Source organism: Sminthopsis crassicaudata, chromosome 5, assembly GCF_048593235.1.
Source record: "Sminthopsis crassicaudata isolate SCR6 chromosome 5, ASM4859323v1, whole genome shotgun sequence".
NCBI lineage: Eukaryota > Metazoa > Chordata > Mammalia > Dasyuromorphia > Dasyuridae > Sminthopsis > Sminthopsis crassicaudata.
The window spans coordinates 300,955,548-300,980,194 of NC_133621.1; the positions used below are offsets into that span (position 1 = coordinate 300,955,548).

Below are 24,647 nucleotides of genomic sequence, written 5' to 3' on the forward strand. Positions count from 1 at the left end.
AGTCCTTGTTCTGTTCCTGTCCCAGTCTTCATCTTGTCCAGGCTCAGGGCAGCACTGAGGGACCAGAGCCACAGATTCTGGCTGCCTCGCTCGATGAACTGGCATGGACAGTGGGCGTTCTTCATTTGCTTTGTTTTCCTCCTGTGGATCCTTGGGCTCAGTTCTTCTGAATGATTGTGGATCTTTTTTGGGAAGCCAGTGGTGAACGTAGTGACAGGACAGCCGCCCTCTGGACATTGCTACTGTTCTGCCAATTAACGCCTCCAGTGTGCCAGGCTTTCCCATGGATATGATGAGAACAAAGTAGTCCCTGCCCTCAAAGAGCTTGCGGTGTGGCCAACAGAGAGAGTCTTTGTACTGCAGTTTGGGAGCGAGGGCCCCTGGCAAAGGCCTGCTGGAGAGCTGAGCTTACTGGGTGGGTGGAGACGTTGGGTAGGGCGTCCCACCCACATAGAGCATGCTTCTCCTCTGCCTGGGGCTTGCTGCAGACATCCTCCAGGGCAGAGCCCAACAGCCTCCTTCCTCCCTTGTCAGCCTCTTTCTCAGAACCCTTTTCCACGGACATATGCATGGCAGATACTTGCTTGGGGATCCAATGCTTGCTAGGCCAGCAGAGCCTGGGATTTTATCATCAGCAACCACTAAAGAGCCGTCAGTGCCAAGAGATCCTCCGGTCCCCTGGGACCAGCCTCCAGGTTGTGAAAGCAATTTGTTTGAAAATGTGATAGAAATGAGAAGGGGTTCATGCTTTATACTCTCTTTTTCTAAACTATTGGTATTTTTCCATCTTTCATCTTCCTTGAGATTCCAGTCTATCATGACTTTGCCTCTACAGGGGCCTCCTCCAGGCAGCCGTGGCCTTTTCCTATCTCCTCGCTTAGGGTTACTCCTCCTTCCTCATGTGGCACATAGGGTACTACCAGGTTAGGTGGGCACCTCCTCTACAAGGAGTCCTGGCTTGTAAAATTGTTCCCACCTGGTCTTGTGGCAGGCACATGCCAGGGTTGCTGCCTTAGCCTGAAAAACATGGACTCGTCTCTGGTTGTCTCGGTAACGACCTCTGTGGAGCTTGCATGGGCTGCAGTTTCGCTGGCAGCCTCTTTGTGCCCTGGGCGATGGTTGGAGTGGTGTGGTTATGGCCCATCTGGCCCCGGGCGGCCTGCGGGACCAGGAAGGGCCACTCCCTGCCATGAGGAGTGAGGGCCGGGTGGTGGAGGCCAGCTGGTGGAAGTCTCACTGGTTTTGTCTCGTGGCTCACTGGTTCAGAACGAGAGAGCAAGATGACACTGTATAATGTCCCTTTTACTTACGTTGTTTAAGAGAGCACGGGTAGCTTGGAGATCATTATTGATGTTTTTGCCTTGAACTTTTCTGTGTGTGAATTCTCTTGTCTCCTTCTGTTTCCTAGGCGCCATAGTACCCCCTGGAAAAACTCGAGGAGGATCGCCATACAACCAGTTTGATATCATCCCAGGCGACACGTTGGGGGGCCACACGGGGCCTGCTGGTGATAGTTGGTTACCTGCCAAATCTCCACCAACAAATAAAATTGGAAGTAAATCCAGCCATGCCAGTTGGCCTCCAGGTACGCCTCAGGACGCAGCCTTTGCTTCCAAGCCGGGGACTTCCTGCCACTGAATGAGGTTGCTTTGGGTCAGTTTGTCACTCCAGCAAGCACCCGTGCAGTCTGAAGCCCTGCTTGCGCTTGGAGGCATGGGAGAGGAGGCCCAGAATCGGAGCACACAGATTTGCATCCTGGCCTTCCAGAGGACGAGAACCTCAGGCTGAGGGCTTTTTAGGGAGCCCTTGGATGTGCTGAGATGGAGTATTCTTGAGGAGACTAGAGGTTCTTGGGGGCTGGTCTCTAAAGGATGACTGAAAGTTTTTTGAGGGGAATGGATGTTCTAGAATTGGCATACAGTGAGAACCAGAAGCTCTTGTGTTGAGAGGTTCCACTGGGTCTGACCAGAATGACAGGTTGTAGGGCGCCAGTACCAACAAAGGCAGAGAAGATGGGGTAGAATGTAGAGGGCCTAAGTACTGGCCAGGAATTGGGAGCTTGGGTTGGGAGCTGGGAGGGGCAGCTAGTAAGTGTCTGAGGCGTTAGAACCGGGGCTCTTCCACCGCACCCCCAGCTGCCTCTGATGGAAAGAGTTTTGAGCAAGAGGAGGGCAGGGCCTGCGGAAGCTGAGGCTGGTGCTTTGGACTGGGACAGAGGCCAGCACGGGAGGTTTAGGCCAGAAAGTCTGCTCCAGCCTCCCTAGTTGGGGATCTTAGGAGCTCAAAGAGGGCAGTGTCAGGCTGCCTTAGAGCCCCCTCATCTGAGAGGTGAGACCCAGCAAGCTTGGCCCGGGCGTCAGTCAGCTGGGATCCGCTGCCAGGCCCTGTGCCTGCCTCTGCTGGGGGCGAACGAGGCCCCGTGCACCTGCTCCCCGGGTGTCAGGTGGACTCGCTGCGGTGCGCGTCTGGAGAAGCATCAGGGGCGATGCTCACGGCACACAGCTTCCCCTTGGACGTGGCCCGTGGTCGCTGACTGTGCTTCGGGGGTCTCGGGATTGTGCAGGGACTGGTGTTTTCTATTTAAAAGCCGTCAGGCCGAGAAGTCGGGAATTTATTCCGTAGTTTTGTGGGCCTTGTGTCCACAGCTCAGGCCAGACGTGGCGGCGCAGAGTGAAAGGCACAGGCCCGGGGGTCCCTTTCTGTCTGAGGTCATGAAGACTCTCAGCATTCTTGGCCGGAGGGAGCCAGCTGTGCCTCCTCCCCTTACAAAGAGGTGCAGGGATTGTCTTCATTGGGCAACTGGCCCGATGGAGGCCAGACCCTCCCATTCACAGACTGGCCAGGACCTGTCCGCCTTTCCACGCTGGTACCGCTGGGCCCCATTAGGTCACTGATTCAGTCTGTGTTCTCCAAGCACGTTGGCGTTGCTCTCCACGCCTTCTGGGTGCAGGCCCTCCTCTGGCCACAGAGACTGGCTGAAACGGCTCCCCTGCATGAGGGCCCGGGGTGGTTGTGGCCCCCTGCTCCTGACCGGAGCCTCAGGTTCTGATTGTGCAGTATCTGGGGCTGTTGCGACCCTGGCCTTCTGACATTCTGCTGCCTCAGACCTGCCCCAGGTCCCCTCTCCTGTCTTGTCTCCCACTGACCTCCCTGGCAGGCAGCCCTCCCCCTGCCTTGTAGCTCCTAGAGATAGGCCCACTTGTGCCTCAGGGGACGGGGGGCATGGGGACACTGAGTCAGAGCTCCTCAGGAACCTTCTGGCAGCCCCTTGACCCGTTTCTCATGTCTGTCCTCCTAGAATTCCAACCCGGAGTGCCATGGAAAGGTATACAAAACATCGACCCTGAGTCTGACCCCTATGTGACCCCAGGAAGTGTGCTCGGGGGTCCAGCCACATCTCCCATTGTAGATACTGACCACCAACTTCTGCGGGACAACACCACAGGTGGGTGAAGGAGCCGGGGGCCTGGGGCAGGGGGCGGGCACTTTCTGCTCTCTGGGCGCAGCTGTAAGGCCCATTAAAGAGGCAGGAAGGTGGGCTCCTGGGGGTTGGCCCACAGCCCTAACCTTTTCTTTCTCCCGTTCTTCTCTTCCGCCTGGGTGTCCACAGGGTCTAATTCTTCCCTCAACACCTCGCTGCCTTCACCTGGTGCCTGGCCCTACAGTGCCTCTGACAACTCCTTTACCAACGTTCATAGCACTTCAGGTAAGGCTGAGCGGGCCCGGGCGCCGGCGGCCTCCCTTGGGACTGGCTGGGATGTACCTTCTCGGTCCCACTGTGTCTGCTGCTTTGGAACTGCGTGCTCAGGCCGACGGGTGCCGTAGGACAGAATGGGGTCTGGGGGTGGGAGGCCTGGCAGGGACAGGCCGGGAGGACGCGGTACTTGTCAGCACCTCCTGCCCACCCCGCCTGGGCTCCACACTTAGTCACTTCTCCCTTCCTTCTGTCTTCCAGGCCCCAAAAGAAAGCAAGGAAGGGAATGAATGGGGCGGTGTCACCTTTTTCTGTCAGCTGTGTAAGCTGCTAGAGGGGCAGCGGGGGAGTGGGCTTCTGTCCCTCGGCCACTCTTGATTTCTTAAAGGCTCCAGGAAAGGAAAGATTGGATTGAGATCCCAGGGAGTAGGTTTCTGTGAGCTTGTAGGGGTGAAATCTGGCTTCCTGAGCTTTTTTTGACTGCGTGTAGAACCTGCTGATATTCTCCTTGGTTAGGCTTTCTTTACAGAGCCCTTCCATGATGCTCTAGCTCCCTGGCCACCCTGGCTACCAGGGTCAGATAGGGCCTTCCCAGGGCCAGGAGGAGAGGAGAGCAGCTTCTTGCCTTTTTTTGTATCCCCAGGGCTTTGCACAGAATCCTCTCCAGAGTAGGTGCTTAATAAAAGGGGGTTGACTTCTCTCTTGCAGCCCTTGTGCCTCAGGAACTTTCATGCTGACTGGCTGCCCTGGCTTGGGTCCTACCCACTACAGGGGGATCCTTTGACTCTTCTTCCCTGGTCAGCTGTCTTGTTCTCCACCGTGGCTGCTCCCAACCTACTCTCTCCTTCTCAGCTGCTGCATTACTGTCTCCTCCCCTTTCTTTCAGCAGGCTCCTCGCCTCATATTCCACTGAGAAAAATGAGACCATCTATCACGAGGGCCTTCTCTTCCACTCTTTCATCTTCAGAGGGAGGAAATAACTGATTTCTTGCTAGTGCTAATCCTTCTGCAAGTTGGCTTGGGCCCAAACCCTTTTAGTCATTCCCTCACCTTAATTTTCTTTTTAAAAATTTTTATTTTTCCTAATTACCTGTAAAACATCTTTTTTTTTTTTTTAATTTTAATTTTATTTTATAATTATAACATTTTTTTGACAGTACATATGCACGGGTAATTTTTTACAACATTATCCCTTGCACTTACTTCTATTCAGATTTTTTCCCTTCCTCCCCCAACCCCCTCCCCCTGATGGCAGGCAGTGTTATACATGTTAAATATATTACAGTATATTCTAGATACAATATATGTGTGTAGAACCGAATTTTTTGTTGCACAGGAAGAATTGGATTCAGAAGGTAAAAATAACAGTTTACATTCATTTCCCAGTGTTCCTTTTCTGGGTGTAGCTGGTTCTGTCCATCATTAATCAATTGGAATTGGATTAGCTCTTCTCTATGTTGAAGAAATCCACTTCCATCAGCATACATCCTCGTACAGTATCATTGTTGAAGTGTATAATGATCTTCTGGTTCTGCTCGTTTCACTCAGCATCAGTTGATGTAAAAACATCTTTTTTCTTATGCACGTACATTCAGTATTTACATATTTCTATGTGAATCATGTTCAGAAAAAAAAATCAGAACAAAAGCAAAAAACCACAAGGGAAAAAAAAGGGAGAAACTAAGCCCAGCACATGTTGATTTACGTGTCTCTAGATGTGAATGGCTTTTTCCATCCAAAGTTTATTGGGATTGCCTTGTATTACTGAATCACTGAGAAGAACCAGATCTACCATAGATCATCATACAGTCTTGCTGTCACTGTGTACTGTGTTTTCCTGGTTCTGCTTCAGTTCATGTAAATTTTTCCAGGACTTTTTTATAGAATAGTAAATGTCATTACTTTCATTTACCATAATTCAGCCATTCCCCAATGCATGAGGATCTACTCATTTTCCAATTCTTTGCCACCTCAAAAAGAGCTGTTGCTGCGAACCTGCTAATCTTGACTGAATTGGTTTTGTTTGATCAAAAACTTTTTAATTTGATGTAATCAAAGTTATCCAATATGCATTTCATAGTATTTTCTAGTGCTTCTTTCTATAAATTCTTCCCTGCTCCAAAGATTTGATAGGTAAACTATCCTTTGTTCTAATTTGCTTATAGTATCACCCTTTATACTTAAATCATGTCCCTTTTTGGACCTTATTTTAATATGGGGTGTGAGGTAGAGGTCTATGCTGAGTTTCTGGCGTTATTTTCCAGTTTTCCCAGCAATTTTTGTCAAATAGTAAGTTCTCATCCCAGAAGCTGAAGTCTTTGGGGTTTATCAGACATTAGATTATTGTAGTTGTTGATCATTGTATTATGTGTCTAACCTATTCCACTGATCCACTATTCTGTTTCTTAGCCAGTACCAGATGATTGCTGCTTTATAGTTTTAGAGTAATAGGCCACCATCCTTATCTCTTTTTTTTTAATTCATTAATTCCATTGATAGTCTAAACTTTTCTAGCTCTATAAAATAATTTTCTTTTCTTTTAACCTGCCCAAATTTGCCTTCTCTCACTTGTGTCCTTTCCTCTCCCCACCACCGAGTACTGAAGAGAAATAGTAGAAATAGTAGGCACAAATCTGTATAGTCACACAAAACCTATTTCTGAATTGGCTGGGTAAAAAAGCAGTGACATTGCATCGTGGTCTTTTTTTCAGATGTCTCCTTAATTTTCCATCTTTCGTTATCCACTAGCCTTTTTTTCTGCTCCACATCCTTTTACTCAAACTTCTCAAGACTTCTTCTGAGCTATTGTCCCCTCTGGCTATCATCCTGATGCTTTTCTCACTTTTGTAGCCAGACTCCTAGAGAAAGCTGCTTATCCCTGCCATCCTCCCACCTGAAACACCAAAGAGCGCTTTCTTGTTAAATACAGTCGAATTTCCCCGTCACCTCTGCCACGTCTAATGTTGAGCACCCTCTCCTCCCTACCAATCCAGACGTTCCCAGGCTCCTTTGTGAGTTCTTACACCATGTCTTGCCCGTGGTGCACAGATGTCCTTCAGGACTGTCTTGGACTCTCTGCCTCTCCTTACTGCACACATTCCCAGCATCTCTTCAGTTCTCGGGGCCTCAGGTATTTTTCCCCAGGTACATGGTTCTGCCCTCATTTCTCTTTCAAGGCCAGCCCCATCCTCTCCATGTGGCTATCCAGAAACACGTCCATCACTTATGCTTCCTCCCGAAGGCCTCGTTTCTCTCCAAGGCACCAGCTGCTTTCTGCTTCCTTAGACTCACAGCCCACGAGTCACCCTTGCTCAGCCCCTTTCCCATGCACACTTGTGCGGTCTGCGTTCTCTCTTGTGACTTTGCCCTCTTCCTCCTCCTGCCATGCCCTCCTATTGTAGGTCCCCCCGATTTCTCTCCTGAACAATCTCCATTTAGCATTGTCAGCCTTTCCCAGTCCAGATGAAGCCAGGCTCTTTCCAAACTGACCAGACACAGCTTCCCCTCACACTCTACGTGTTCCAGCTTCACTCACCTGCTTGGTGTTTTCCCAAAAGATACTGCATCTTTCACTTCCCTGACTTGACATAGGCCGTATCCACTGCCTAGAGTAGACTTTCCTGATCTGGTCCCCTTCATGGCCTCCTTCTTTCCTCATTCCCCCAATTAATGCCCACTACCACTACCAGCGTGCTATTTACATTTATACCCTACAATTTCTTTCCTTAGAATATAGTTAACTTGAGAACAAAGACTTTTTTGCTTCAATATTTATAGTACCAGCTTAGGCACTCAGTGCCTGACCTTGGTAACTTCTTGTTCATTGATTACTTTTCCCAGAGAAGGCAGCATCAGGTATAACAGGGACAGTGCTCTAGGTCTTTCAGGCCATTGTTCTCACAACCCTGCCCTCTGCCTGTCCTGCCCTTCAGATCTGGAGGAAATGTACACAGATCACAAATAGAAGGGGGACAAATAATGAGGGATTCCTCATTGCTAAAAATGTTCCTCCAAGGGAAACACTGACTTCAGTGAGAAGTCAGACTTGGGAGAGGATAGAAAAATACATTGGAAAATGTTATTCTAGCTTAAGAAACAAGAGATCAGGTGTTTGCAGGTTATGCAGAAGCTTCAGGCACATATCTCTCTATATGCAGATTATATGTTAACGTATACACATCGTAAATACTTTCCCTAGAAGATATTGGACGTAACATAAAATATGAAATTGATTACTTTAAAAAGAAAAAACAGGATGCCGATGTGCATGTCATTTTGAATCCCTTGCCTGTACAGTTAGGCAAGAAGATTAAAATCAATATTAAGTTGCAATAAAGACTGAAAATGAGCATGGCTCAGAAGTGATGATGCGATCCCAACCTAATTGTTGCGGGTGAACAATTGGTCCAGAAAAATGGAAATTGAATAAAGAACAGATAATCAATATTGTCTTAGACTTTCTTAAGGAAGTTTAGCAAATATAAATCATTGCAAGAACAAAAGAATCTCAAGAAACGACATTAGCCAACAAACATTTGGTCTTCTTAAAAATACAACGTCTGACTTGTATATTAAGCATTTTAAATGTTATAAATGCAGAGTATTTCCTGTACCTCATCTAACTTGGGCCTGCAAGCAACCATGTGAAGAAAGAAGGCAGTATGAGGATTATTCATCTCCATTTTATAAATACAGAAACAATCTCAGAGTAGGTCTTGTGACCACAGAGCTCGACAGTATCAGAACCATGAGTGGAACCCAAGTTTTCCTTGTCCCAACTCCAGCACCCTTTACTACCACACCGGCCTACTACCAAACACAGAAAGATAGAGAGCAGGGACAACACTGCTTAAGAGAATGCATTCGTCTTTAAATATTAGAGAAGGTGATGGTATCTCGCTCTCCACTCTCCGTTCCTTGGCTCTTTCAGACCTACCAGCTGAGAACTTTGCTCATATTTTACTGGAAAAATTGACACCATTCACTCCGGTCTCCCTCTTGTCCCCTCTTTCTTGAGTGCCATCTGTTTCTCTCTCTTCACCCCGTTGTCATGGTGAGGTGATCCCTTTCTGCTGGTCCCCCATGGCTCTTCCTTATCTCTTCTCCCTCCTCTGCTCACCCTCTGCTGGCACCCTCATCACACCCTGTAGGCTCTTTGTCAAAAAGTCACAAAAAGAATGACTCTTAGCGGCCTTCTCTTAATCTACTTTTTCTTTGATCTTTCCGTGAGACTGACCCCCTCTCCTCCTGGATCTTCTCTTCTTTCTCGGTGTAGGTCTCTCCCCCTCCCCCCACCTCTGCATCTCCTTCCAGATCACACCCTCTAACCAGAGGTGCCCCATGAGGTTTCTCCCTTTATCCTACGTTATCCCTTCCACATTGCATGGCGATGGGGGTGGTGCCCCCACAATGTGGAAAATCCACCAAAAAAAAACTTCTGGCCTTCCCTTTGTACCAGAGAAGTCTTGAGGTTTTTCTTTTTCTTTGATGGGGTATTTACAGTACCTTATTGTAAACTTTAGGTTGATATCATACACATATTATGCATTTCTGAGTAGGTGAATGTTTTTTCTTTGTTACCCGCTGGCCTTTGTGCGTCATCTGCAACTTCTGCAAAACTCCCCCCAAATTCCCATTGAATTTCTTATGCTGACCTTAGAATATGAGGAAACTGCACTGGGGAAAATCCCAGGGTGGAAGGGATGACCGCACTTCACATGGTGATCTCATTGGCTGCCATGAATTTATTTAGCATCTCTATGCTGGGGATTCTCAAATCCACTTCTTGTACCCCAGTACAAAACTGCTGACCTCCGCTCTCTCATCTCCAGCTACCTTTCAGGACTCTTGAACCACATGTCCAATCAGTATCTTAAACTCCACTTGTCCAAACCAAACACGTCATCTTTCCCCCCTAAACTAGGGGTGAGGATCCTTTTTTCCTGCCAACAGCCATTTGGATTTTTACGAAATCATTTCTGGGCCCCACCAACTTAGCAACTTTTAAAGCATTCAGGCAGCAGGAGGTTGTTTTGATATGTGGTTGCCTTTGCAGGGGTGGACCAGAAGATTTCCCCACCCTTGCCCTGTACTCTCCCCTATTTTATCTCCCCTATCACTGTAGAAGGCAACGCCATCCTCCCAGTTGCCCAACCTAAGGGTTGTCCTGGACTCCTGTTGCTCCTCCTCCTCCATTATGGTGTCCCAGTCTGTTGATTTCCCCTTTGGCTCATCTCGGTCTTACCTGCATTGTTACCTGCTCTGGGCTCTTCCCCCTCACATCTGTCGCCATTTAGCTGTCAAATTGATTTTCCTAAAGCCCAGATCCTTCCAAGTCCTCCTGCTCCTCCCCCATACTCCCCTGCTTTAACTAGGTGAACTCTGGGGGTTTTCCCTCACCTCCAGGGTCAAGTTCACAATGCTCTGTTTGGCGTCCCCTCGCTCTCTAGCACATCCTCTTGTCTCCAGCGTCACTGGCCTCTTAGCAGTCCCATAGGGAAAATACTCCATTTCTTGGTTCCAAAAATTTTCTCTGGCTGTCGCCCATAATGGGAATGCTCTTCCTCCTCTTTCTGCCTCTCGGCTTCCTTCAAGTGTCAACTAAAATCCCATATTCTACAGAAAGCCTTCTCTTCTCTCTTCTGGTACCTTTGTTCTCTTAATTTCTATTTACCCTGTTTATAGCTTGTTAGTATATTCAGTGTCTCCCTCTTTAGATTGTTGAAAGTTGCCATGTAATATTAGGTCATAAAATGAGAAGCAGTGGAGAGGGAAAAAATAATTTTCAGAAAGCTTTAGTAGAGTCCCAGTGAAGAAAAATCATGCCCAGTAAATTTAAGGATGGAATGGAAAAGACAACTTCTCTCCCCCCCCCCCCAAAAAAGGAAAAGCTCTATTAAAATGTTTTAAAATAGATATTAAATATAATATATAAATATTGTTATTTATATATTATATATAATATACAAGTATATTTCTATATTATAAATTATAATTATATATATTATTAGTGAATAAATATAATCAATATTAAAAAGTCAGCCTCCTTTCTCCAACAATAACAATGAAATCACAGCATTTGGACTCTATAAAAGAAACCTGGGAAGAGCAGCTGACCTAGAGACCAAGTATATATAGAAGCCCTTGCTGTAGGGGAAAGAGTGCTAAGGGCATTGAGGAATAGATTTTTATTAGTATTATTATTATTTTAAATTTTCATTTTAATACACTCTGCTTTATGAATCATGTTGGGAAAGAAAAATCAGAGCAAAAGGGAAAAATCATGGGAGAGAAAAAAAAGAAGTGAGCATAGCACATGTTGATTTATATTCAGTCTCCTTAGTTTAGGATGCAGACGGTGTTTTCTGACCAAAGTCTATTGGGATTGCTTTGGAGCACTGAACCACTGAGAAAGAACCAAGCCTTTTATAGTTCATCATCGCGCATTGTTGCTGTTGCTGTGTACAGTGTATTGCTTGTTTCGCTCAGCATCAGTTCATGGAAATCTTTCCAGGCCTTTATAAAATCAGCTTGTTCATCATTTTTCATAGAACAGTAATATTTTGTTACTTTCAAATAATTCAGCTTATTCAGCCATTCCCCAAGTGATGGGCATCTACTCATTTTCTAATTCTTTGCCACCACAAAAAGAGCTGCTACAAACATCTTTGCACGTAGGGGTCCCCTCCTCTGCTTCATGACTTCCTTGGGATACAGACCCAGTAATGGCACTGCTAGGTTAAAGGGTATGCCCAGTTTGAAAACTCTTTGGGCATAGAACCAGATTGTTCTCCAGAATGGGTTAGATCATTTCAACTCCACCAACAATGCATTAGTGTCAAGGATAGATTCTTAAGCTACTAAATAAAGGCTTGGGGAAAAACTCCTATAGTGCCACTTAAAAAAAAACAACTGAGAGAATATTCACTGCTGGTTCATATGCTTTCATTCCTGGCTTGTGCAGTTTTTAAATGATAATAATCTATATTTTCATGAAGGTTAAAGATCTGCTTCTGTTAGAATGGTGTAACAATTAAGGGTGACCCTACAGACAAGAAAATGGATCTATTTCCATTCTTTACAAAAACAGAAATCCAAAGATTTAGAACAATACTAATACTAATACTCAATTGGGTGGGCTGATTAGTTTTACTGGATTAAAAGTTTTTTGTCAGTAGAGATGTCTCATGTAAGAGAGAAAAGAATATATTCAGAAATAAAGGTGACATAAAAATTTTCTTTAAAAGGGATGAGATGTGGGACAGCTAGGTTATAGAGCACCAGCCCTGAAGTCAGGAGGACCTGAGTTCAAATCCAGCCTCAGATCCTTCACTTCCTAGCTGTGGGACCCTGGGCAAGTCACTTAGCCCCAACTGCCTCAGCAAAAAAAAAAAATAATAATAATAATAATAACCAAAAGGGATGAGATGAGGCCGGATAGCTTTGTTCTGTGGTCCTCTCATTGTTGATAGTGCTCGATATATAGAGATAATTGCCAGTGGATGGTGTTTGCCTCTCTTGTGAATGGTATCTTGTATGGCGTCCAAAGGAAAGAGGAATTCCCTATGGAGCTTCTCTGTACAGATAACACAGCTCTACATCCTAAGCCTGAAATGGCAAAGAGGGAGAGGTGATTATAAATCACCTCCATCTTCACTTGGAGAGGATTGGATTTGCTCTCGATAATACGGGCGAAACCAGTGGATGAAGGGTGCAGTTGGATGGGTAGAAAGTGGAGGAGCTGTGCTCAGCTGGAGCGAGAGGAGAGGAACAGGCCAGGTTATATTTGAGCAATGATGTGACCCTTTTAATAACCACACACTTCTCTGTTGAGTAGAGGCTGACATTAAGAGCAAAATGAAGCATCACATGATCAATCGGTGGCTGTTTATTAAATGCCTTTCATGGGCCTTTCACAAGCATCAGGCACTTTGCATGAAGCTCTTTCTGCCCTCAAGAAATTTACAGACTACTAACGGAGAAGAAACATCCATATACAATATATGTGAAGTAAATAGGAGACAAATCGTCATGTGGAAGCTGCTGTTGGAGAATTTTGAAGGAAACCCCATATTGTGAGAGGCAGAAGTGAGGGCCAGAGGCCTTCAGGCATGGCAGCCATGCTGCGGGCAGCCGAAAAGGACGCGATGTGGGAACAGACTAGAGAAGGGAGCAGGCGTGGGAAGCGGGCTGTCGCAGCATTTTCATTTGATTCAGAGGAGTGAGGGGGTGATGTGCTCAGATGCCAGTTGTGGTACTATTACTCTGGCCTCTGGGGAGAGGGAAGGGACTTGAGGGGAGGGACCAGGGACTACAAGGATCTATGCTAAGGCCCTGTTCAGACCTTCAGTTTAGAAGGTTCACTTAGGGACAGAGAATGCAGATGTTGGAGGCAGGAAAAGTAGGAGTGCCGCCATTATTGCAGTGGTCCAGGTGTGTGGTAATTAGGGGCTAGGGTGTGATAGGAGGGTAGAAACAAGTCTGGCAATGAGTGGAGAGCTGGTGAGCTGAGAAGGCTTTGGGGGTGGCGAACCTCTGGGACTAGAAGTGTAGGGGGGCGCTCTGGATGAGCAATGCCTGCATTCTCAGAGAGCCAAAATGCCTTTGCTCATAGAACTACAGTCTAGTGGCTCCAATTGTGGCCATCAGACCACGTGAGCTTGGAAAGCTCAGGCGCAAGTCAGGTGGCTTTGTACATCTCACGTTTCTTCTGAGCTACTTGAATCCTGCTTGCTCAGAAAGCATGGTGCCTTCTCTGACAAGGGAACACCACATTGGGCGGTCCAGCGCCAAGGTCTCCCATGTCATACAATCAGCTCTAAAGTTCTTCAGAGACCCAGAGGGTCTCCTTGTCTCGCTTGTTCTGAGCACCATGGGAGATGCTCTTCAAGTGGTAGAAAACACTCAGATGAGGTGACAGCTGATGTAAGGAGACTGGGGAGGAATGGCCACTGTCAGCTAAGCAGGCAGCATCCCAGAGGCTTGGCAGGGAGAGAGAAGCGGAAGGCAAGAGCTAGGAAAGACCAGAAAGAGCTCACGGGGAAAGCACCATCAAGAACTGGGGAGAAGATCTGGATTCAGAAGCAGATTACAGGACCAGGGGGGTGACTGAGAAAAGGGACCTGACGGGAGGTCTGGGTCTTGGAAATGTTCTGGAAGGCTGGTAGGGATTGTGGGACCTCCTTGTGGCCCAGGAATGCCATGGCTTCCCCAGTCATCTTTGGGTGGGCCTCGGCATTGGAGAGGTGGGAAGATGGGGCCAGAGCAGGTCCCTGTGGGTGCCCTCACAATACCGGGATGGGGTTAGGAGCAAGATCCCAGGAGCATCCGGGCAAGCTCACCTCCATGTGGGGGCTTATGACTTGGGTTTGCTACATCGTCATTAGCAATCTTCTCCTAGACTTATCTGGATCAAATAATTCTGCGCTCTGGGGTAGGCTGCCTGGCTTGGGGTTGTGGTTTTTCCCAAGTTGTCCATAAGTTTATATTAAACCCCAGGGCCCCACCTGTGTGTACCATTTCCTTAGGTCTCTCATTCTTATTCTCAGGGAAGCAGGGGGTTGGTTCATATGGACACTCCTGTCATCCCCAATGGAGCTCATTTAGTGAGCCAGGAAAATTAAAACTGGGCTGTGCAGTGGAAGCCTGTGTGCGCGCACCTTTTAGGGCCTTTCTTCTCAGCAGCCCACTGCACTGCTGGAGCCCCACAGCAGGGGTTCCCCTGCCCTTTGTCCTGGCCAACAGCCTCCTACCATTCCCCCCACCTTGGGGGTCTGGCTCATGGGCTTAGCCTCTGGAAAGGGTTTTCACCACAGTGGCGCCTGGCCTGCAAGGTATTGTCTCAGCTCTGAAGTCAGGCTCCAGACCTCTCCGACCTTGAATCTCTGTTGTTGCCCTGTGGAAACTCGGTTCCACCCAAACCCCATTTTCTCCTAGAAGCTCTTGTTGCTGCTGTTTGACCAACTATTCTCTCCACACCCCATCATGGGCGCCGCTGCTCCTCAGAGCACCCGTACCATTCTCAGATGGTACCTTCCCCAGATGGAAAAGGTGCCCATTCTCTTCGGCTCCATGTTGACTTCTCCAAGAGCAGATACTTGGGCCTATGTTGGCATAGTACCCGACATGTCTGACCCTCAAAACATAGTGATTGTTTGTATTTCCTACTTGAAATTGGGAGGGTTGGTTCTGCTTATTCATGGAAAAACTCAGGTGTCACTTTTTTACCTTGAAATCTGTGAGAACAGATAACAAGAAGAAAAATATTTTCTGTAAGAAGATGGCTTGAGAAATACTCCACTCAAATATTAAATTTTTAATGTATTTTTAGTTCAGTTCAATAAGTACTAATGAGCCCACATTCAGGCTCTGATTTTCACCAAGTACAGGAATATATTACTCCCACTAAATGAACCTCCAGATTTTTTCAAGTGCATTTTCTTTCATGTTTCCTTGAAGCTTATATTTGAAGAAAATAATGCTTGTTTGTTTGATAAACTTGGTGAGTTTAGTCATTCATTTTGCGATTTCACATTGTTGTTGAAGAAGATGTATAATTGAAATAGGCTCCCTTTCATTGCTGCTTATAAAATGTTTATTTAGATAGATAGATATTGAATGATTCTATTAAAATGTCTATTTGCATATGTATGAGGTAACATTGTGGATAGAACCAGACTTGGGTGCAAATCTTATGGGATCCCGATCAGACCATTTCACTTTTGTGCCCTAATGATGACCCCTCACCCACAGGACTCTTGGGATTATCCAATAAGATAATATAAAGATCACCTCCTTTGAAAGTATGATGTTACTAATTCCTATCTTCATTTCATCTTTTAGCAAAGTTCACTGATTACAAATCTACATGGTCCCCAGACCCCATAGGACACAACCCCACTCATCTCTCCAACAAGATGTGGAAAAACCATATTTCCTCAAGGAACACTAGCGGGCTGCCCCGCCCACCTCCTGGCCTGACCAATCCCAAACCGTCTTCTCCCTGGAGCAGCACGGCCCCCCGCTCAGTCAGGGGCTGGGGGGCCCAGGACTCCAGGCTTGCCTCAGGTGAGGAGGGGGCCTGGCTGATGCTGGAGGGGAAGCTTTGTCTGGATTCTGGGGCACAGGGCCAGCCTGCGGGGCGGGAGGGAAGGGGGCACCCGCCCACCTGCTGCTAACCTTCTCCTGTTGCCTCCCTAGCCTCTGCCTGGAGCGATGGCGGCACAGCTCGTCCTAGTTACTGGCTGGTTCTTCACAACCTCACTCCCCAGGTACTCACCCTCCACGTTCTGGTAGTCCTAGTTTTCTGTGGCCATGGTAGGTAAGAGACAAGAGGACAGCCCAAGGGGTGGGGGTGGCTTAGAAAACTAGCAAGAGAAAGAGGCAGGAGCTGAGGGATCAGGGTGAGCCTTGGCCAAGGCAGGGCAGCAGGCACCGGTCAGGCTGCTCTGGCGGACTACAGAGAGGCAGAAAAGAGCCGTCCCCTCGAGGAGCTGAAGGTCCAGTGGGAGAGATGGCCCGAGAGCGGCTCTGCAGCAGCTTGTCCACAGATGGGTCGGCCATCAGGCCGGAGTCAGGCCAAGCCATCGGGAGATCGGTGGTCACCTCGGCAGGAGAATAGAATGGAAAGCCGGACTCGGGTCAGTGGTGAGGCAGTGAAGAGAGAACCGTCCTGGGGCTTGGCTGCCGGGCAGTCTTTGACCAAGGCTGAGGCCGGACAGGGAGTCCAGAGGCAGACACCAGAGAGACTGGACAAGAGATGTACCCTCTGTCTGCCTCTGCCCTTGTTGGTAAAATGGAGATAAATAGGAGGACTTAGCTCCTTGTGAAGACGAAACGCCACGGTATTTGTAAGTGCTTCGCAGACTTTAGCTTCCTCCGTGAATGCCAGCTTGGGGTTCCAGTCTGTCAGTCAATAAGTTATTGGGCAAGCTGGGTGGCGCAGTGGAGAGAGCACCAGCCCTGAAATCAGGAGGACCCGAGTTCAAATCTGGTCTCAGACACTTAACACTTCCTGCCTGTGTGACCCTGGGCAAGTCATTAACCCCAGCCTGGGGTGGGGGGGGGGGGGAAGAAACGTTATTGGGCAAGATGGGAGATGAGTGGTCAGGAATCTAGCCCTGATGGACAGCCAGGCCCCTCCCCCCCACTAGCATCTGACTGAAACCTATTTGCAGCACAGGGTCCATCCCAGGAGGAGAGGAAATGAGGGATGGCTCACCTTGGGGCTTCCCCCTCTCCAAGGTCCAATGGGAGGGTCCCAAGCTAGGCAGAAACCTGGACCTAGAGAATTGGCTTCCTAGAGCTCTCGGAGCTAGACCGAGATTTTCACTGGGCCTTTGCCTTCTGGCCTTTGAGCAGGGGTCCCTGGGCCTAGCGGGATCCAATCCCTCTGCCTGAGTGTTCCCCAGAGCTAGCAAGCCTCTACTGGCCAAATCCTTCAGAGAAGCAGGTTATCACTTTAAGGCGAGGGTTTTATTTTCTGGAGTGAGCCTGATTTTTGACCAGAAGTTTGTGTTTTGGGGGAGTTAAAGCAGACGCCTCATGCTGCCTCCCAGCTGGATTGGGGGGCTTTGGACCTGGCCTCCAGGCAGTTTTCTCTTTCTCAATCCCTTCCATCCTGCTCTCACTGGAGCGGAGAATGCCCCCTATCATGACCTTCTGTGTGTTCTGTCCTTAGATTGATGGGTCAACCTTGAGGACGATCTGCATGCAGCACGGCCCACTGCTGACATTCCATCTGAACCTGACCCAGGGCACGGCCCTGATCCGATACAGCACCAAACAGGAGGCCGCCAAGGCCCAGACTGCCCTACACATGTAAGTACCTGCCTGGGCTGGGCACCCACTTCTGGCGGGGGCCAGGGTCCAGGGGGCCCCTCCTCTACACACATATCCCCAGGAAGGAGGTGCGGGCCTCCCGTAAGCAGGAGGGGCAGGAGCCAGAGTAGAGGGCCAATGCTGAACACAGGAAGATGGGGTTCAGGCTCACTGGGAGGAGCGGTCGCTCTGCATCGGGAAGGGTGCGTCCACGCCAGGAGCTCCTCGGCCACGCTTAGAGCGCAGGCACACATGGCCCAGAGCAATGTCTGCATTGCCGGCAGAGTCTTGGACGTTTTCTCTGTGTCTTTGAGGATTTAAAATCCTGGGCCACCAGCTTGACCCCCTCCCCCCCAATCTGTCCCTTTCTAGGTGTGTGCTGGGAAACACTACCATCCTGGCCGAGTTTGCCACAGACGAGGAGGTGAGCCGGTTTTTGGCACAAGCCCAGCCCCCTCCCCCTGCCGCAACGCCGAGCGCACCCACCGCCGGCTGGCAGCCCCTGGAGACGGGACAGAGCCAGGCGGACGCCGTCGGCCCCGCCCTGAATCTCTTTGGGGGGTCATGGAGCAGCGGCGGGGGCGGCAGCGGCGGCGGCGACCTCCCCGGCGCCTCCTTGTGGGGGCCCCCAAACTACTCCTCCAGCTTGTGGGGGGTCCCCAGTGGGGAGGACCCCCACCGGATGGGCAGCCCCGCTCCTCTGCTACCTGGCGACCTTCTGGGAGGAGGGTCGGATTCAATCTGAACTTAGAACTTTCAACTCTGACCTCGTGACCTTTTTTGGAACAGCAGCAGCACTAACTCGACCTTTTCGTTTTTTTTTTCAACTTGCAATAAATACATTTTTAAAAGGAAAAAAGAAAACGGAGAGAGAAAAAAAGGTGGGTCATTGCCAGACTGTCTGAGCACATCGTTGCCTCCCTTATAACTTCAGTTTTTTCGTTTGGAAAATGAATCCAAAAAAGAGAACATATCACTCTTGAAATACTTGAATCATGAACGCCAACCTAGAAAGACAATGTGAAGCAAGTACACATACCATTTAAATTTCAACACAAAAAATTAAAAAAATTAGTTTCTAGTTTTTCACTTTTTCATGTTATACGGAAGTTGTTGCTAAGAAACATATATACTGAAAAATAGCTTTTTAACTTGGTTTGCACTGGGTGTGTTTCCGTCCTTAGGTCTACCGTGTTGGGGGGGGGAGGGCAAAAGAATTGTGGGGGTTGGGGGAGGGAAGACTAGACGGAGCCTCACTTTAAAAACAAAACAAAAAACTTTTAAAAAAAAAAAAAAAAGGAAAAAAATTGTGATTGGCTGGTCGATAAATACCAGTGTGTGCTGGCACATGTAACTGCCCAGGCATGCTTGTGGTTGGTGTGTGTGTGTGCGTGCATGTGTGTCGGTGTGCGTGTGCGCTCCTCCTCCTCCTCCTCGTCCCACCCCACTAATCGGAAGGCCGCGTCGTCGCCGGTCCACGGGCTGGCCGGCCAGCCTTCGGCTTCTCTGGACTGGGAGAGGGCCGCGTGCGGCCGGGCCCCTGGGACCGACGCCAAACCCAGGGAGGCCGCAGCCAGGCTCAGGGGAGTGCTTTTCGTGCCCTCGAGCAGGGAGTTCTCTGGTGTCTGCGAGTCATCGCGTGTGTGCGCGCGTGCGTGTGTGTGTGAGAGACAGCCTTTACTTCCATCCAGCAGCAGAGTGGAGCACTGCCATACCCAGAAATTCGATGAGCAGGAGGCACTCTTGAGTGACCGCGTATTCATTTGTTCATCCGTGTATTTATTGCATATTTATTTCTGGTTTTAAAATCAGAGACACATCAGATCATCCGCCTGTTGTGTTTTCTCAAAGCAAGCCTTGTTTTGTTTTCACGGGAACCTCCTCGCAGGTCTCCCCCATGGCCCCGATAGATGGAATCGGCTCATTGGCAATCCGAAATTTCACGCTTGCCCAAATTTCCAACTAAGTTATCATTTTTTAAAAACAAAAAAAACAAAAAACAAACCGCAGTCGAGCGGCACGAGCCGATGGCTCCGGAAGGCCGCGGCAGCTCCCCTCTCTGCTCCCGATGCCGAGCGTTACCTGTGCCAGGCCTGGGTGTGTCCCGGCGCCAGACCGTCACTGACCGAAACGTTTACTGAAGAATGTTCTTAAACCAGTGTGTACTTCAAGCCTTTCCTTTTGTTCCTCTGTGTTGTGTATTTCCTGTGTATGTGGTTTTGCTTAGGCAGGTCTAACTAGCAAAGACTCTGAGTATTGCACCTTGTTTTCCTGTATTGTTGCTTTTTTATTTCGGTATTTAAAGAAACTTTTGTGAGCATCAGTGTAGTCCAGTACTCTGGGCGGAACAGGGGCAACCTTCGAATCCACGGTAATGGCCAGTGTGTCCGTGCGTGCGCGCTGGGCTCTACGTCGGTACTGCTGCTTTGGGGGAGGGGAGCGGGGGCCGGAGGGGAGCGGGGAGAGCCCTTCACAGGCGGCACCCGCCTTTGGCGTGGGCGGGGAGAAGGGCTAGCTCTCGGGTAGGCACGGACGCCTCGGTCTGCATTCATCCGCTTTCCATCAAGTGCCCGCATTCCGTACCAGCCAACGGCCGCCCCCTCGGACCCGACCTCGGGTGGGAGGAGACGCCGCTGTCCTTGTCAGCTTTCTGATAGGGGGATGGGGGAGCGTCTTGTGTGAGCGTCTTCAGTGAAGGATACAACAATGCCTAATGTATTTAACTTCATTTGTGCGCGTGAGTGTGTGTGCGTACGTGTGCACGTGAGTGTGTGAGTGTTTAGGGAAAGGCAAAAAAATCATCTGCATGTGAGACAAAGGAAATTGGAAGCTCTATCGGTTTCTTGACTCACCCCTGTCGGTCTGAAGCAGGCATCCCAAAGGACCGACGAAGGGGAATGTTAAGTTGAAGTATAGCGTCTTACAAGGAGCATTCACTGCATATGATTAGGAGATGTGATTCGCGGGGGGCGGGGGGCACGCAGGAAGTTACAGGCTTGCTTGCTTTCTTAAAAAGCCCTGCCCGCGCCGCCCCCGGTTTCTGTCTGTCCCACCCTCCACAGAGAAGACCCCCTCTTCAGCCCGTCTCCCCGGTTTCTTCCCAAGTGGTGAAGCGTTAGCTCTGTTGTGGCCTTGAGGTGAAGAGCAGCTGTCCTCCTCAATAGAGAAAACTCAATCTAAGTTCCTTAGCTGTAGTGGAAGTCCCGAGAAGCGCCTCGCTTGGGGGCTTCTGTCCCATTGCCTGCTGCCGCCCCCGCCTCCCCAGGGGTTCCTCACGTTCCTCCTCCTCCTCCCAACCTGCCTAGTGGTTACTCTACCTGCACTTTGGGTTAGTTGAGTTCATTATGATACTACGGTGAAAGCCGGGTGCTAGAGCCCCTCTTGTTTACAAGACATAATGAGGGATTTGAAATATGTTAAAAAATAAAATTGAGAAGCTAAAATGTTCTTCCATCATAAGCTTAAAGGGAAAAAAAATTAAAAATTTTTAAAAAGACCAAAAAGTGCATATATATAAAAAATATATATATTTTAGATGAAGACTAACTCTGGGAGCATATAACAGTGTTTGTTTGGGGTTTTGGTTTGGTTTTTTTTTGTGTGTGTGTTTTAACATTTATTTTCCTGCTTTAAAATTTGCAAGCATTCTCAGGAATTCTAGGGTAGGAAGCCAGTTTTTTTTGAAGATGGTTTATTTAACTGTGTCTTATCCTAGATAGATGGCTGTTTCTTTCCTGTTGATAAACTTTTACAAGTTCCTGAATCTTCAAGAAGAAAAGTTTAAAATAAAAGTTTTTACTTAATTTTAAAAAATTCAAAAAGAACAGTCTTTAAATGTTACAGTCATAACTGGGGATCACACATTTTAAAACCTGTACAAAGAAATAAGATATTTTTTAAAAAGTTCTCAGTTTAGCAGCAAGAAATAAATTCATTATACTCTTTAAAAAACCAACAACAACTAAGAGAATGATTAAGCTGTAACAAGCTCTGTCTTAGTCTCATTTGGAATTGTGTGTAATTGTAGTTGTGTGAGAGGGGGGATAGAGTTGGGGGGGGGAGAGATGAGCATCTGAATGGGAATGACGTCACTGGTCCTTTCCACTTAGAATTAAACCGCAATCTCTCCTGATAACATTTTTTTTTTTTCAATAAAAGAAAAAAGACAATTCCCTGCATCTTTCACTCCCCTCCCCAAAAATATTAGTTCTGACTGTAAAATTTAGTAGAGCTTGGGTGAATGAGAATTTATGTAAAGAAAATAGGGACTATTGGGTAATGCTTTTTGGAACAAATTTTAAATATAGGTTTTGCTAGAGGAAAATTTACCCATGGACTATTCCATTAATGGGAAATGCATATGTCTACCTCCTTTTATTGTGGAAAGGAGGAGAACACAAATAAGATAATCTAAAAAGGAACAAATGATTTTTACTTTTTTAGCTCCCAGATAGTGTTGTGTTTGTTTTAATTGCTACTTTAAAGATTTGCTGCTTACTTACCTCCATCCACCAGCTAGAGACTTGGAAGTTTGACCGTTTTATTTTTATTTTCTTTCTTATTTTTGTTTTTGTTTTTGTTGATATTGAATTCTCCTTTTGCATACCCTTCTGGGGCCAGATATTGAAATTCCCAAGCTTGACAAGAGCTTCATTGAGACATTTGAGCTTACCACTGGGAATGAAAAGCTTCCTCTCCAGGTGAGGGGAAGTGGAGTTAATGCCTGAAATTTCTCTGAAACCGCTTTAGTGCCTTCGTACATACACCCAGACATCCTGTGAAAGGGGGAGGGGGCGGTGTGTGTGTGCTTGTGGTCCAGTCACTCCATGTAAGTTCATGCACCTGTCCTGGAAAGAGTATGGAGTCCTGGGCATGCCCCAATGGCAGTGGGTGAAATTTCAAAAGAAAAAAAAAAGTGCATTTAGGTCTTGAAAAAGTAGAGTGCTGAGTCCCTGTGCTGTGTTGTGTTGTGTGCCCTCCACTGTCATCCATATCCCATGCTTAGTGCGAGTGCTTGTGGAAAAGTCTACCTGTCTTCATTTGGAAAGTCTTACTGTGTTGGGCCAGTAGAAAGGAGTCCCCTCTCCCTTTCCTTGGAAAACTGGGGTTCGCCAGAAGGTCTGCTCCATTGGTTGGCAGTGACTTAAGAGCAGGAGACGGTGAGGATGCGAGCAACGACGACATCTCTTTGCCACGGCGGCTCTTCCCGAGCCACGTCCTCCACGGGGACGGTCCGAGAGGGCATCATTCCTCCCCAGCACCTTCTGACAACCACAAGTGGGGAGGAAGGCTGGCGTGCACTCGTCTTGCTGGGCGGTCTAGTTTGGGGAACGGCCCGAGAGACAGCCTCTTTCCACTGCGTTTCTCCTCGTCGAGAATGAGGCATCCTGCCTTCTCAGCGGGCAGACCCTCCCTCTAGAGCGACCAGAGAGGCCCGTTTCCTTAGTACTTCTCACGGGCTCTGCCCACCCGGGGCCGCGCCGCTCGCTCGCCCAAAGGAAGCGAAACATTCCCAAGAGAAGGAACCGTCTTCCATCAGACCAGGCTGGGTGACCAGCCAGCCCTCTGCTTTTAGTTCACGTCCTCATCTTCGGCGTCTGTTCAGCCAAACTTGACAACTCTCCGAGACACTGTGAAGAACCAGAAAGCCCACCGAGCCAGCAGCCGTTCGTGGGGGCCGCGGTTAGCGCATGCTGCAAGTGAGGGCTCCCGAGCCACCCCGTCGCCAAGGTCCACGTCCGATTTTCTCCATGGCCCCAGGCTGCTCTCCTTCACGCTCTGTCGGGGGAATTTTCCTTTTCTCTCCTGATGTTCCTGAGAGAGGCAACTTCGCACCTTTCCCTCGAGTGTGACATCAGTTAGCAGTAAGCTCCCGGGACTTCTCTTGTGAAGTGTTGCGTCTAAGGCATGTGGGGAAGAGGGAAAGCTTTCTAAGAATTTGGAAGTTCTTTGTCATACTTTTTTTTTGTTTTGTTTTGTTTCCAATTCCGGAGGCTCTTACTACGTGTTACCGTGTTCACCATCAATCCCTCTCACCCTTTCAGGCTTTTCTGAGGGCTGCATCTTCAGTAGCTTTGAGAGTCAGCTTCAGCCTCAAAGGGGGCCTTCTTTTTTCTTTTTTAGATCCTGGCATTCTGATACTTCTGTTGAACAGACTAAAGATTCCTGCGCGCTCATCAGCGAGCTTAAGCCAAGCCTGTTTTGTCCGCTTCGGAAACAAGCAGTCTTCAGGAGACTTGGCTGTAAATGCCATCTCTCAGATTAGGGAACAATTGAGTCTTGAGATAGAGAAGGTCTCGGTTTCAGGTCCCTCCCATACCCCCTTCTCCCTCCGCTCCCCAGGACGACTAAAACACAGTAGACAGTTTTGTTTGTTGGGGTATGGTTTATATATATATTTATATTTATAGAGATATATAAGATCTTGAACTAGAAGAAATATATATTTTATTCAATAAAACGTCAACCTTTTCCTTCTCCAGTGATCTTGCCAGGTTCTGTCCCATTTCCTCTATGCATTAACTGGCGCATCTTAGTGTTAACTGTAAGAGAATCTTCTTCAGTCTTGTTTGTTCCTATTAAAGTGTCTAAAATGGAGTTTAGTACTATAGTGGAAATGAGACGTGCGTGTGCGGTGTGCGTGTGCGTGTGCGTGTGTGTGTGTGGAGAGAGAAATGAATTGTAAATCTTGTGACCTCAATATTCAGCCAGTAACGAGGGTCCCTGTACCCGATGGCCACCAATGGCAGGCACACCATCGACCGAACTTTTTCTTTTATTCTGCCAGTAGGATGTGTGTACGCATGGTCCGTGTTTCTATGGCCAGTGCCAAAGGGTTGGTGTGTGTGCGGCGTTTCGCTTTCTTGTCTTCAGAAAAGAGGAGGAGAATCGGATCCAGTCGTTCAGATTTGGAATTGCTACCAACTCCAGGATTTTGCGAATGTAGCAGTTTTCTCAGAACAGGAGGGTTTATTCAGAAATAAGGCCTTGAAATATCCGCGGGAGCCGTCACATATCATCCAGTCCGACGAATCGCCCTCTTTGCTGTATGTTTGTACCATTCCTATGTGGGGGGGCAGATCTGATTTCCAGAGCTTTCCTATCACTTTGGGTGAGAGTATCTTCATCGCCCTTA

The 24,647-nt window shown here is 48.2% G+C and overlaps 1 protein-coding gene across 8 annotated transcripts in view; it reads left to right on the forward strand.

Moving 5' to 3' along the window:
• TNRC6B (trinucleotide repeat containing adaptor 6B) overlaps positions 1-18,719 on the forward strand; it is a 206,005-nt gene extending 187,286 nt beyond the window's left edge. For all 8 annotated transcript variants that reach the window (XM_074271770.1, XM_074271778.1, XM_074271773.1 and 5 more), the window contains 7 exons: positions 1,409-1,585; positions 3,299-3,445; positions 3,611-3,706; positions 15,536-15,760; positions 15,893-15,963; positions 17,373-17,512; positions 17,885-18,719. In XM_074271770.1, the coding sequence (XP_074127871.1) occupies positions 1,409-1,585; positions 3,299-3,445; positions 3,611-3,706; positions 15,536-15,760; positions 15,893-15,963; positions 17,373-17,512; positions 17,885-18,257 (1,229 nt within the window). In that variant the 3' untranslated portion in view covers positions 18,258-18,719. The remainder of the gene's footprint in view (positions 1-1,408; positions 1,586-3,298; positions 3,446-3,610; positions 3,707-15,535; positions 15,761-15,892; positions 15,964-17,372; positions 17,513-17,884) is intronic.
• Positions 18,720-24,647: the final 5,928 nt, after the last annotated feature.